Raw genomic sequence first — 15,316 nt, forward strand, 5'->3', positions numbered from 1 at the left:
ATGGGGTGTTCGGTCACTGTGATGAAACAACTTCACATCCTTTAAATAATTTATATAATATAAATTGTATAATCTAAAACAATTAAACTAAAGTTGAAAACACACTTTTGTTGGTCTCTCTCTGAATCGACGATCAGAATGAGACATGGTCAATGTTTTGTTAGGGTTAAAATGATTTTCAAATTATAATCCTAAAATTTTAAAAGTTGTAAAAACAAAAATACTCCTTTCCTGAATGAGCTTACCCCTGTCTCAAAACATAGTGAGCCGAGCGCGTGTGTGTCAGCAGCAAGAGGAGGGGGCCGCGCGTGTCTGTGGGTGTCTATGCGCGCGCTCTCTGTCTGACATCCCCCTCCTTTGCACCCCTCAGTATAGTGAAACTGTTAAGTGTATATCAGACTAACAAGTTGAAAAAACATTCTGTTCTTTTAAAAGTTTATAAATGAAATGGTTATAAAAAATATCTACTGATACCAATTGTTTCAGATAAACAAAATCCATTCTACATTTTTTAGAGCTGAAGGCGGTGTTTTCACATCACCTTTTCTGACCTGCGGCGCTCCAAAAATCAGTCCTTATGTTTGTGTGCGTGCGACTGGGTCTTGTAAATTAACATGCCACCGTTCACTCTCGTCTGAATTTACTTCAAATAATAATCTCTTTCAAAGATGTTGTTAATTAAAACCATCGTATCTTATAAAGGAGTAGCATGTTTTTGACAGTTTTCTGACGGTTCTATCTATGAATTACATTGGCCCACGTCTAGCATCTCCTGTTTCCACGAATTTTACAGGCCCGTTCATAGAACAAGGATGGCACCTAGTGGTCACTCAACACCGATTTCTTTCATATAGTCACCTTTATAAATGCAATTTGATGTGTTAAGCATCACTTGTACCAAAAACTTTCTTGGACGAGTCTCCAAGACAATCACTTGCCCAAAAACTTTCCGGACGACTCTCCAAGACAATGGATAAAAGTGAGTATTTTCTCATTTCATGCTATGCTGTTTTATTTAAAAAAGTTTGTTTATACAAAAGGAAAAAAAAAAGACAGTATAATTCATTAGTGTTTTAAAACATGGATTATTATTTTCATCTGCTGATTCATATAAATTATGCTATGGTGTTTGATCTGTTTTAACTGATGATGGAAATATTCATTTAACAAAGTATGCTATGTTGTCTTTAAACCGTATTGATTCACCAGTGTTTTAAAAACATGCATTATGCTATTGGAATTTTATCTGCTGATAGAGATTTTTTAACTACTATATTAATTTATCATAAAATTATGATTATGCTATGACGTCTTTAAACCATATTACAAGTATAGAGTTATCATAAAATTATGATTATGCTATGACGTCTTTAAACCATATTACAATTCATTACTGCAATAAAACATGCATTGGTATTTTATCTACTGTTAGTGACTATATTCATAAACTATGATATGCTGTTTTATTTTATCTGCTGTTTTATTTTATCTGCTGATAGAGATATTTTAACTACTCTATTAATTTATCACAAATTATGATTATGCCGCGATGTTTTATTTGTCTTAATATCGGCGCATCTATTGCGCAATCAGCGCGAGAAAAAATACTTTTATTTTGAAAAGACGACAACATCCTGTTGACATCTGCTTAGCTTTAGCTTACCATGCTACAATTCAGTTTGCTATGTATAGGATTTCAGAAAAACAATTCTGGGTCCATTAAATCGACGTTTTGCCACCGCGTTATCCGTTTGTCATTTATGAACACGACATCGCGGGGTGTAAGCGCTCCCGGTTAGGAATGCATGGGTTCTAGCTTAGCACCAATTGCCAGTTGCTAACTGCTCTTAGTGAAATGGCTTCCTCTGGTGGATTTTTTTTTGATGATATGACAGCGAAATGGCTCCCTCTGGTGAGTCTGGGCTGAAATGACACCCTGTTATAGTGAAAATTGCGCCATCTGATGGCGGTTTAATGTTATGACACCCTGTTATAGTGAAAATTGCGCCATCTGCTGGCGGTTTAATGTTATGACACCCTGTTATAGTGAAAATTGCGCCATCTGATGGCGGTTTAATGTTATGACACCCTGTTATAGTGAAAATTGCGCCATCTGCTGGCGGTTTAATGTTATGACATCCTGTTATAGTGAAAATTGCGCCATCTGCTGGATTTTGATGATATAACATCATGATTTCTTTGTCACAGTCTGCCTCTGTGTGTGTGTGTGTGTGTGTGTGTGTGTGCTCCATTAAACAAGCATATAAAAACCCTCACCATGTGTTTTAAATCATAACAGGGTTTTTTATTTTTTATCTCAGGTTCAAATATTGAGAAGCAAGCCTTTGACGCTATTAATACATGTAAGTACGTATTAACTATTCTTTTTATAAATTAAAATTAACGTATTTTAATTTTGTCTTTTTATAAATTTAAATCATTTTAATTCTGTATTTTTTTTATTCGCAGTGGCCGCGATTGATCCAGACAGCGCAGCCAATGGAAAAACAAGATCCATCTCCAACATTTTTTATGAGAAATCAAAATTTTAGATTTCTTTTATATTTATGAGAAATCAAATTTTATTTTTAGATTTCATACAATTTATCACCCAACCCGGCTTCGAGACAGTTATCGATCTCATGCAAGATGGCAATGAAGATCCCACCGTCAACGTAACAGACAAACCCCACATCCTACCTGATTCCACTCCGGCGCACGTCGAGAATCCAATAGGATCCAGCGGCGAACCAGCAAGAAAGAAGACTAGAAAAACGAATCGTCCCACCTCGCCGGTCAGTCCTGGACCAGGCGGCGAACCACCAAGAAAGACTTATCGTTTTACAGCGGTGGTCCGACCTGAACCGAACGGCGAACTACCAAGAAAGACTTATCGCTTTACCCCGGCGATCAGTCCTGAGAGCTCTCCAGAGAGGAAAACTCTTTGTCTGACACCACCGAGCAGCCCGCCGACCAGTCCTGAGACCGCGCTGTTTTATGGTAAGACTATCTACATTATTTGCATTTAAACTCCGCCGGAGTCACGCCATTAAGATTTTTTATTTATTTATTTTTTACACACAGCAGACTCGAGTAGAAGCCATGAGGATGACGTGACTACCTGGGATACGCCTCAACTCAACGCTTGGGAACAGAGATCTTGGACGAGCGAGCGTGGCGAGGTGACAACCACCAACGCGGGTCAAACACCATATCCTTTTCACTCACCGTCGTCGGAAGAAGAAGTAGAAGTGGAAGAAGTACGGGTGCCTCAGCCGGTTGATGAACCATGTGATGATGCGCCTCTGACGCATAGGCTCATTAATTCAATAGAGGCATTAGGCCAAGAGTTTCGCGATGCACAGGTTGACATAAACAACAAATACATCGAACTCCGTGATGTACAAGATGATATTAACAACAAATTGATTGCGTTGCACAGTGAGTCTCGTGACAGACAAATCGAAACCCGTAGCATATTAGACGCATTGCGCAGTGAGCTCCGTGCCTATCACCTCGAGACACGCAGCCGATTTGATGTGCAGGATCGCTTTATTCAGGATCTGGCCAATGAAATATTCCGTCGTGTCAATGCTGTGAGATCAAGCTTTGAACAGCAGTTTGATAGAAATGATCGCATGGTGAGCGAATACCATCGGGAAATGGTGCTCATTATTCATCACCTTATTCTCACCATCATAGATGAGATGAATATAGATGAGTAAATTCAATATACATCTATTCCAAGTAATTCTTATACTCTATGATTTTGTAATATGTCATTTATGCTTTTTATACTCTGATATTGTAATATTTCATGTATACCCACTGATTTTTATACTCTGATATTTCATGTATGCTTTTTATACTCTGATTTTGTAATAGTTCATGTATGCTGTTTACATATATACTCTGATATTACATATATATATATATGCTTTTTATTCTCTATGATTTTGTAATAGTTCATGTTTTGGTCTGAAATCTTAAAATGGATGGGTCAGACGATACAGACTTCTGCCAATCCTCCACAGAACTGTCGCCGGACGAGATTGAAATGCTAAGTATACTGCCGGATTCTTTAGAACAGTATTTGTTTAATCTAGAATCCCCTGCTATTTTGGATCTTTTTGAATTAGCCGTAAATCCAAATATGAATTTGTTTGATCCTCTGCTAAGCGTAGACAACGATCCCGTTGTACAATTCGGCGGTGTTTTAAACACCCCACCATGTACCGAGGCTGATCCTGACAACGCAGAGCACCCTGCCGGTAATGATACTTCGCAACCGTCCGCATCAGGTAATGTCGACCCTACTACACAGACTCGATTAAGCCGTACAGACATTGACAGGTTGATTCGCGAGGGTGGGGACGTTAACGGATATCATGTTTTACCGCGACCTTGTTTCAATAGTGTGACATTGAGAAGGACTACGAATCTGAGAGAGATTAACTCTACAGATTTGGCCTCTTCCCACACCCGCTTACACGACATGCTTAGGCAAGGCAAGGCAGGCAAGGCAAGTTTATTTATATAGCACATTTCATACACAATGGCAATTCAAAGTGCTTTACATAGAAGAAATTAAAATAATAAAAAGAAATAAGAATAAAAAATAAAAAATAAAATACAGTACAAACAGTCGGACGAACATTGGCACAGTGCTCATTCAGTAAATGCATAGTTAAACAGATGTGTTTTGAGTCTGGATTTGAATGTGACTACAGTAGGAGCCCGTCTGATCTCCTCTGGAAGCTGGTTCCAGCTGCGGCTGGCATAATAGCTAAAAGCGGACTCACCATGCTTAGAGTGAACCCTTGGTATTTCAAGCTGATATGATCCTAATGATCTGAGTGATCTGTTGGGTTTATATTCAGTGAGCATATCTGCAATGTATTTAGGTCCTAGGCCATTGAATGATTTATATACCAGTAATAATACTTTAAAATCAATCCTAAATTTAACTGGGAGCCAGTGTAAAGACCTGAGGACTGGTGTGATATGTTCATATTTTCTGGTTCTGCTCAGAATCCTGGCGGCAGCGTTTTGTATGAGCTGCAACTGTCTTATGGTCTTTTTGGGAAGGCCAGTGAGGAGTCCATTACAATAATCCACCCTGCTGGTGATGAAAGCATGCACAAGTTTCTCTAAGTCTTGTCTGGAAACAAAGCATCTAATTCTTGCAATATTTTTCAGATGATAGTATGCTGATTTAGTTATTGCTTTGACATGACTACTGAAACTAAGGTCTGACTCTAGTGTCACACCAAGATTCCTGACTTGATTTTTGGTTGTTTGACCCCTAGAGTGAAGGTATGCGTTCACCTTGAGAACTTCATCTTTGTTTCCAAACGCAATGACTTCAGTTTTGTCTTTGTTTAACTGAAGAAAGTTTTGACACATCCAACTGTTGACTTCATCAATGCATTGGCACAGGGAGTCAATGGGGCTATAATCGTTGGGCGATAGGGCTTTCAGCTGATCACCTTTCTGATATTATTGATTTTCTCAGAGAAGAAAGAAGCAAACTCACGGCACTTGCTGTCTGAGAGCATTTCACTGGGAATCTGGCTTGGGGGATTTGTCAGTCTCTCTACAGTAGCAAAAAGAGTGCGTGTGTTGTTTAAATTGCTGTTTATAATATTTGAGAAGAAAGTCTGTCTAGCTTTGCCCAGTTCCATATTGAAAGCATGAAGGCTGTCTTTGTAGATGTTATAATGGACTACAAGTTTAGTCTTCCGCCACATGCGCTCTGCTTTTCTGCATTGTCTTTTCATATTTTGCACTGCTGTTGAGTTTCTCCAAGGTGCCTTTTGTCTGCCACTCTTCTTCCTGACTTTCACAGGAGCAATATCATCAATTACACCTTTAACTTTTGAGTTAAAAGAATCAAGGAGAAAATCAACAGAGTCTGCAGATATGCTTGGTGTTAAGGATATAGCCTTCATAAATAGGACACTAGTGTTCTCATTTAAGCATCTCTTCTTGACAGACACAGATCTCGCTTCAGTGGCAGGAGAGATCAATATATCAAAGAAAATACAGAAATGATCAGACAGTGCTACATCCTTAATAACAATCGATGAAATGTTTAGACCCTTACTGATAAGTAAATCTAAAGTGTGTCCACGATTGTGTGTGGGTCCATGTACATGCTGAGTCAGATCAAAAGTTTTTAAAACAGTTCTGATTTCTTTTGCCATATTGTTTTCTGCATTATCTATATGGATGTTAAAATCTCCAGCAATGGCAAAACAGTCAAACTCTGAGGTAATTGTTGATAACAGTTCTGTAAAGTCCTCAGCAAAGGCCGGAGAGTATTTTGGAGGCCTGTAAATAATGATAAGTAAAATGCGTGGAGCACCTTTTAACACAATACCCAGATATTCGAAAGACAAGTAATTCCCAAATGATATTTGCTTACATTGATATATATCTTTAAAAAGAGCAGCTAGACCCCCACCTCTCTTAACAGCTCTGCAGACACTCATAAAAGTAAAGTTAGGAGGGGCTGCTTCATTGAGGATTGTTGCACTGCAGCTGTCTTCTAGCCAGGTTTCATTTAGAAGCATAAAATCCAGGTTGTTTGTGGTTATTAAGTCGTTGACTAGAAGTGATTTATTTTTAAGTGAGCGAATGTTTAAAAGAGCTAACTTAACAGACTTACTTTTCCCCACAGCAATATTAGTTTGACGTGTAATAGGCACCAGATTAGTTGGGTTTGCTGTACGGCTATTGAAGGCCTTAGACTTTCTATCATGTAATAGAACAGCAATAGAGAAAGATACAGGCACACTGGGTTCCCGCTTGTTTTGTAAACATTTGAGAAAGTTACTGTTATCAGAGCGGGCACCCGACACATATCACTGAGAGCTGGTATCAGTTGTTTTTGGTTCACCTCGAGCAGAAGGAGGAGGGTGTGGGCCCTGGCGTTGTGGCAGAGGCCGAAGAGCTCTCACAGGAGGAGGGGGAGGGCAAGCTGGGCCCGCAGGCTTTGGTGGTAGTGGTGCCTGTCTTTTTTTAGTTGGTATCTGGGGGCTTGCAGCAAAAGAGTGGGATAGTCTGGTTCCAGCATGCACCAGCTTACTGGAATTGTGAATTTCGCTAGGGAATTTGACCAAAATTCTCCGGTGATCAATATCACATTGACGGCTCCCAGTTTACAGACGCCCGTTAGTGGGATTTTAACCCCCGGTAATAATTACGACGTGGATGGGTTTATGGATCAAATCGAAAAAGTTTTACAAAGCAACGACCGGTTACTATCTGACCACGCGGTCGAATTTGAAGCCTCCCTAGCCATGAACAGACAAGGCGGGGGTCATCGTCGGAAACTCACGGACTTGGCTGTTGATGAGGTGATCAAAAGGAAAAAGACGAGTTTATTTTGCCCCAGCAATATTTCAAATCATTTGTGCTTCTCCATCTGTATCGCCCGTTTCCTTAATCCCCAACACCCCGAGAGCGAGTTAGAAAAACTGGCTACCGCCATCCAAAACGGCGCCGGCTTCTCAATCCAAGACCGAATCGGTCTCGGCGACATAGCCTCGTTTGAACGAGCTCTAGACATTAAAATAGTCGTATTTCACAGATCTAATGCCTTGGTCTTAGAAACCTACAAAAATTCTGACGAACCCCACCCAAAAAGTCTTCCTGTACCTCCACGACGACCATTACTACATGATAATGAATTTGACGGCATTCATCGGTTCGGATTACGTGTGTCCATTTAGCTACAAATCTTACACCGACCGCAGACACCATCGTTGTAAGCATGCCTGCAACATCTGTTTCGATGCGGAATGTTACAGGTCCCCTGTAAGAATCATACATTGCCCCGATTGCTTGCGGTACTGTAAATCGGCTTATTGTTTCGAAATGCAAAAAAAAACACCTCCCGGTTAGGAATACCCCGCCTGTGATATTATTAAATACTGCAAACTGTGTAACAGACGTTGCGACGTTAAACCGGGCAACAAGAAAACCAAACACATGTGTGCCCCGGACAAATGCGTGCATTGTCGCGAGCGTCCGACGAACGTTGGTGAGCATCAATGCTTCATACAACCTCTAGAGCCTAAGGAACCGTGTGAGAAATACATCTTCTACAATTTTGAAACGCGTTACGAAAATGGTCGACACGTGGCTAATTTTGTCTGCGCCATCACATTCAAAGGGAAGAAATTTACTGCTCACGGTACGGACTGCATCGCTAAGCTAATCAAGTGCTTCAGACAACCCCGATACAAAGGCTACTGCTTCATCGCTCATTACGCCTCCAGATTTGACGCCTTTCTAATTCTGGAGTATTTTTGCAAAGCCGGGATCGCAATTGAGGTCATAATGCAAGGGTGCAAACTACTCCTCCTGTACGACGACGCATTTGCCCAGCGATACATCGATAGCTACTCATTTTTCCCATTCGCTCTCGCCAAAATGCCCGCGGCGTTAGACTTAACGACGACTGAAAAAGGCTACTTTCCCCATCTTTTCAACAGGGTGGGAAATGAGAACTATGTCGGACCATACCCCGACAAAAAGTTCTACAACTACGAGAACATGTCGGATAAAGACCGAGAAAAGTTTGATGCGTGGTACAGCACGACGAAGGGCAAGTTCTTTGACTTCAAGAAAGAACTGTACACCTACGGCGTTAACGACGTCGTGTTATTGCGTGAAGGATGTATGACATACAGAGAGTCTTTCGTACACTGCACCCAACTCGACCCTTTTGGGTTCACGACGCTCGCCAGCTGCACGATGGGGGTCTTCAAAACACATTATCTCGACTGAAACACGCTCGCCCTCACTCATAACAAAGCATACGTCCATCAGAATAAGTCCTACTCAAGCGGTTCGATCGAATGGCTCGAGTATATAAAAAAGACTTGAAACGTGGACGTTCATCACGCCGTAAACCACGGCGAAGTATCGATCGGCAAGTACTTTTTAGACGGCTACTATGAGCAGGACGGTGTCAGGCACGGGTTAGAATACGCGGGGTGTATCTTCCACGGGCACTGCTGTCGCTTTGAACCCCATCAGACACACCCGTTGTCCGGAGTACCCTACGGGGTTCTCAGGAACCAGTTTGACGATAAGGTTGAAATTCTCCGGAACGCGTACGGTTTGCAAATCGAGGTTCTTTGGGAATGCGAATGGAACTGCATGAAAAAGACCGATCCCTCCGTGATAGAATTTATGGCCAATTATTCCGCCCCAGAGAGATTGAATCCTCCAGATGCGTTGTACGGAGGCCGAACGAACGCCTATAAACTATACCACAAGGTGAGCGACGATCAGAAAATAAGGTATCTGGATTTCACCAGTATGTATCCTTTCTGCCAGGCCAGGAAAAGCTACCCGATTGAACACCCCGAAATCATTTTCGCAGATTTTGAACCGATTGAAACTATTACGGACTTATCAAAGCGACCGTGTACCCTCCCCGTAAATTACTGCACCCTGTTCTCCCTTACAGATGCCAAGGAAAACTCATGTTTCCGCTATGTAGAACCTGCACTCAAGACCAAAACCAGACCTCGAGCTGTACCCACACGGACCAGGAAAGATCGCTCTCGGGCTGTTGGGTCAGTATCGAGCTTTTAAAAGCCATCGAGAAGGGCTGTGTGGTAGCCAAGATAGACGAGTTTTGGCATTTTCCACAGCGGTCAGACACGTTGTTTGCCGAATACGTAAAAACCTTCTTGCGTTTGAAACAACAAGCGTCGGGCTACCCTTCGAACTTTGTCACGGATGCTGAGAAAGAGGCTTACATCCGTGACTATTTTGAAAAAGAGGGTATACAACTCGATCCGGAAAAGATCAAGTACAATGCAGCCCAAAGGGCAATCACGAAATTAATTCTAAATAGTTTGTGGGGGCGCTTCTCTTTAAGACAGAACTTACCTCAAACGACTCTGGTGACTGACCCCGAAGATTTCACCAGAATCGTTTTTGGCAATACCGACACGTTGGCCTATTTCTCATTCGTCTTAGATGACGTAGCTCTAGTCCAGCATAAACCCAACAAAGACGATGTTTGAAAGGCTCGCAACGTGAATGTTTTTTTAGGCGCTTTCACCACCGCGCACGCCCGACTGGAATTCGCCCGACGCAGACAGCGTCGTATTTGTGTCGAATCACACAAATACGGAATTCGATGGAATTCGAATCACGCCCGACGCAGACAGCGTCGTATTTGTGTCTAGGGACGGCGACTGGGAGCCGCCTCTGGGGGATCATTTAGGGGAGCTGACGAGCGAATTAGACCAAGATGATTATATAGCGACCTTCTGCTCCAGCGGTCCCAAATCGTATGTATTTGAGACGGCCAAAGGTAAAGTTTCTATGAAAGCTAAAGGTATAACTCTGAATGCTAAAAATTCCCGAGCTATCTGTCTCGAATCCCTGATTGGTCTGGTTGACAGCTATGTGACGTCACATGATAGATCCAAATACATCCTGGCTCAGACGGAAAACATTGTTAGAGATAAAAAGGCTCTCACATTGCACAACAAATCAGTCGTTAAAAAGTTTAAGGTCATCTACAATAAACGTAGGCTTCTGGCCGATCACACGACGCTTCCTTATATTATGGCTACTGATCAGATGATGCACAGAGGGTCTCAGGATGTTTCCAATTTTGATTTCAGACTTCAACACCCATTCAGTTGCGTTGTATCTGGGCCGTCCAATAGTGGAAAGTCTTATTTTGTAAAACTTTTATTGGAAAAAGGTTTGAATATCATTTCCAAGAAAATTGAAAACATTGTTTGGTTGTTTGATTGTTGGCAGACTTTGTACGATGATTTGCTTGAATTGTATGACATTAAATTTATACAAGGAATACCCCAGAGTCTGAATGATGATGATTTACTGCCTGTTACCACCGCTAATCTTCTCGTGGTGGATGACCTCATGGAACAAGCTAGCGCTAACGGGGAACTGCAGCGCGTGTTCACTCAATACTGCCACCACCGTAACCTCAGTGCTATTTACATAGTTCAAAATTTATTTGCTCAGGGAAAGTCCAGCCGAACCATCAGCTTAAACGCCAATTATATGATCCTGTTTAAAAATCCTCAGGACGTCCATCAAGTGGCGATGCTAGGTCGCCAAATGTACCCCGGAAACACAAAATTCTTTATGGAGTGTTATCACGACGCGGTCGGCCGACCTTTCGGCTATCTAATGATAGACTATAAAGCAAAAACTCCGGAGCAGTACCGTCTCAGAACAGGATTGCTTTCCAACCGTCAAGTGGTTTATATCCCGAAAAAAAAGAAGAGCGTGATAACCATGTCCGCCAGACTTTGTAAGCATCTGCCGGTGTTAAAACTGCTACATAAAGCCAGTCCTAAACAACGACGCCTTATTTTACAATCGGCGTCAGACGAATTCATTTTAGCGCTCTGCGAAGTGGCTCTAAACATTCTCTATGGCGTCATTCCGGTCAACAGACAGCAGTACCAAAAACTGAAAAAGAGAAAAGCGGATATTAAATTTGTAGCCAATAAAAAAATTGGCATAGCGGCCAAGAAACGAGTCTTCAACCAGAAGGGAGGGTTCCTGTTACCGCTCCTAAGCATCGCTGTACCCTTTCTCACAAGCTTGATAGCAAATCGTTAGGATGGAGTATGCCGAGAAGATGTATTTAGTCCCTCACCATCAACTGGATAAGCTCAAGAGTGAAAATGTTCGCGAGAACATTCAACAGACCGTGGAGAACGATTTGGACACCACCATAATAAATATTTTACGATTTGAATCCTTACGAAAAAGTCAAACTTTACACCCATACACTGAGCAGGTTTTTGACCATCGTTAAACAGGGGGATCGTGAGAGCGGTGTTTTAACGCTTTCGTTACCCGATCTTGATCCCGGTCATAAAGACGAATCATCGACTGGTGCTAACGTTGAAGACGGTAAAGCTGACGGGACTGTCGTCGACGAAGTTCTGAAGAATGTGCCATCGAGAAGTGTGAAAAACAGCAGATACATATTAGACAAGATGTCTAAAGCTAAAGGACTAAGTTCGTGGAACGAATCGGGGGAGTTTGTGTTCAGGGGTAAAGCCGTACAAAAAAATGTTACGGCTACGCACAAGGTTAGGGATGACCGGAGACCTGTAGGATGGTCAGAGTTTCTACATGCCTTTGCCGAATTAAACATCCCTTTTTCTATGGTGCCCAATCAACAGGTCAGACGCACGATTAACTCTCTAAAGAGTAAACCTGTAGAACCCCCATCACCACCTGCTAGACCTTATAAAAAAAAGGTACAGAGATATTCACCTCGCCTGGCTCCAGAGTTCGGAAACTCGGCTCTAAAGAGTAAACCTGTAGAACCCCCATCAACACCTGTTAGACCTTATAAAAAAAAGACGAGGAGATATTCGCCTCGCTTGGCTCCAGATTTCGGAGACTCGCCGGCTATCGGCCGAGGGCAATGGTTGGAAATGTAACGATTTCGTGTGAGCATTAATATGTATCTTATGATTAAATAAATAAAAGACGATAAGAAATATAATGGTTTAAGCTTTTTTATTTATAGGTCAAACACGTCTGCACGCACTGAATACAGGATAACATTTTATCATTACAAACATTCGGTCTTAATCTCTTCACAAAGAGGGACACCATTTTATCATTTTTAATATAATCATCGGTCTATAGTTTCATCACGTGGTTATAGTCGCGACCTCTGGCTAAATGATATAGAAAAAACACACAGTGCTGCCCGCAGGTATCCGATGAATAATCCTGGACGCGTCTGTCGGAATATAATACGTTGACGTCGTTGACGGCTAGAAAGTTATTGATGCTGATTGGAAAGCGGGGGCTGTTGGGCGGATTGCCGAAGCTGTCGAAAAAATAAGCGGTCCCCTCTCGGGCTAAATAAACGGCGACCCAATGCTCACCCGGCAATCGAGCCAGATGGGTATTAATGACGCAGAATGACGGCAAGATCCTCAACGGTTTTTTGGGTAGTTGATCGCTCGGTAGAACGCCGAGAAAATGAGTCCTGCATGCTATTTTATCCATGATAGCTGTGAGTTGTAGCGTGTTCATCTCTCAGTAGTGATCAATCAGTACCTGTCTGCGGTTAGACACTTCAATGAGGCTGTCGAATACGGCGTAAATGATTAAATTAATGGTATTCGGCAGCGCTTGTCTGAAACGAGTTTCGACTCTGATGTTCCCGGACTTGATGAGGGAAATGTGCTGGCCGCAGTCCTCGTCCGGCGTCAGGTTAAATGCGTAGAGTGTGTATCCGTTCAGGAAATCATTCCTGCCAATAGGGAGCGGTCGATCTTTAAGGTGTCTCCCGGTTGTCATCGCCAGCTGATAATATTCGCGTACTGCCAAACCGGCATCGAAATTAGGTTGTAGAGGCTTGGCGGGAAATTGTTGACCGTCTACGTAGACTGCTAGGAATTCCAGATTGTAATGTTTGAACGCGAATGGATTTTTTTCGTAGGAGCCGGTGAATGCGTCGTTGTCGACCATACCAATAACGATAGACTTTGGCAGCGTTCCTAAAAACAGATTTTCTTGATTCGAAACACGAGAGCCGGCGGGTATGGAGAACGATTTTAGACAGACCCTATCGATGGGGTACTTGGCCGTTGTTGAGAGCAGCGTCTGGGCGTGAGCCAGTCTCACCGGCGGTGATACAGAAACTTTTTTGACAAATAGGGACGCCGCCACTATATGTAATTTGTAAGCCACGTCGTCGGACCTCATCAGACAGAATTTGTCTTTCGCTCTTATAAATAGTAACTTAACGTCCAAGCCATTAATTAAAAGTTTCTCCTGGAAGAATATATCGCTGTGTATGGGGGCAAGAAGTTCCACCTCCCTGCTTCGACCGGTGTAGGTCGATCTCTTAGTCAACCCCTCGTTACGGCCTGCGGGGTCACGCACATCCATGTGACCGGCTGTGTCTTTGTGAAACAGCCCGGCGGAGAAAATAGATTCCAGCGTATCTTTACCGTAGTTGAGCAGACTTTCGATAATGCAGCGATAGGGATAAGTTCCGAAGCTTTGAGATATCAGGCGGTCGCCGAGGGTTATGTCGACTTGTGAAAACATAGTAGCAGCCAGGTAGTTTATTGGACCCACCGTTGCCGGGTGGGGGATATCGTCTCCGTCAGGCTCTTTGATTTTCACCCGTAGATAGATCATTGTGTTATTGAGATTCAAATAATCATCGCCGTTGCCGGCGATAAAAAACTCCAATGGTGCAGAGTCCGATATGGCCGATAATGGGGCTACTTCTAAATAGCCGTTTTTCTCAATAACGGTCTGCGTCAGGGGGACCGTAAATAGGTCCAACTCGGACTTGATGCATTCTCCCGACATGCGGTGCAAAAACGCCATGTTAGAAAATGGTTGGAGACTCGTCCGAGAACGTTTTTGGTACAAGTGATGCTTTGAACACATCAAATTGCATTTATAAAGGTGACTATATGAAAGAAATCGGTGTTGAGTGACCACTAGGTGCCATCCTTGTTCTATGAACGGGCCTGTAAAATTCGTGGAAACAGAGCAGGGTCACCCGTGTCACCATAAATTCGTGGGCACAGGAGATGTTAGACGTGGGCCAACGTAATTCATAGATAGAACCGTCAGAAAACTGTCAAAAACATGCTACTCCTTTATAAGATACGAGGGTTTTAATTAACAACATCTTTGAAAGAGATTATTATTTGAAGTAAATTCAGATGAGAGTGAACGGTGGCACGTTAATTTACAAGACCCAGTCGCACGCACACACACATAAGGGCTGATTTTTGGAGCGCCGCAGGTCAGAAAAGGTGATGTGAAAACACCGCCTTCAGCTCTAAAAAATGTAGAATGGATTTTGTTTATCTGAAACAATTGGTATCAGTAGATATTTTTTATAACCATTTCATTTATAAACTTTTAAAAGAACAGAATGTTTTTTCAACTTGTTAGTCTGATATACACTTAAAGAGCAACTTGCAGGTTAAATTTATAACTGAATTAATACTTGATTTTGTCTGAAGAGGTTTTTTAAAAACACATATGTAGAAATTACTAATGAAATCTAATTGGTTGTAGAGATTTTGATGAAAATGTGCTAGGCTCTGGAAAACGCCTTTCCCCCTATAGCAACGCGTCATATGACGTATGCCGAGGTAAATATGAGCTCGCGTTCAGCCAGCGCTCTCATTGTGGGTGTAGTAGTTAGAGCAGTAGTGAGCGACAGAGAAAGTTTTAGATCGAGTTTTAGAGAAGCCATAATGGTAAATTATTGTGTTTGTGCTGATTGCACAAAATCCAG

At 42.3% G+C, this 15,316-nt stretch overlaps 2 protein-coding genes across 2 annotated transcripts in view; one reads left to right on the forward strand and one right to left on the reverse strand.

Moving 5' to 3' along the window:
* Positions 1-15,316, forward strand: part of LOC311295321 (ICOS ligand-like) — a 136,479-nt gene that overhangs the window by 35,187 nt on the left and 85,976 nt on the right. The gene's annotated exons all lie outside the window — the stretch shown is intronic.
* On the reverse strand, positions 13,081-14,388 carry LOC311295643 (uncharacterized protein F54H12.2-like; the record flags this gene model as incomplete). The annotated part of the gene is made up of 1 exon (XM_084417109.1): positions 13,081-14,388. The coding sequence occupies one exon, from the start codon at positions 14,386-14,388 to the stop codon at positions 13,081-13,083; it is 1,308 nt and encodes a 435-aa protein (XP_084273235.1).

The sequence above is a fragment of the Rutilus rutilus genome (assembly GCF_951802725.1).
Source record: "Rutilus rutilus genome assembly, chromosome: 8".
NCBI classification, from domain to species: Eukaryota; Metazoa; Chordata; class Actinopteri; order Cypriniformes; family Leuciscidae; genus Rutilus; species Rutilus rutilus.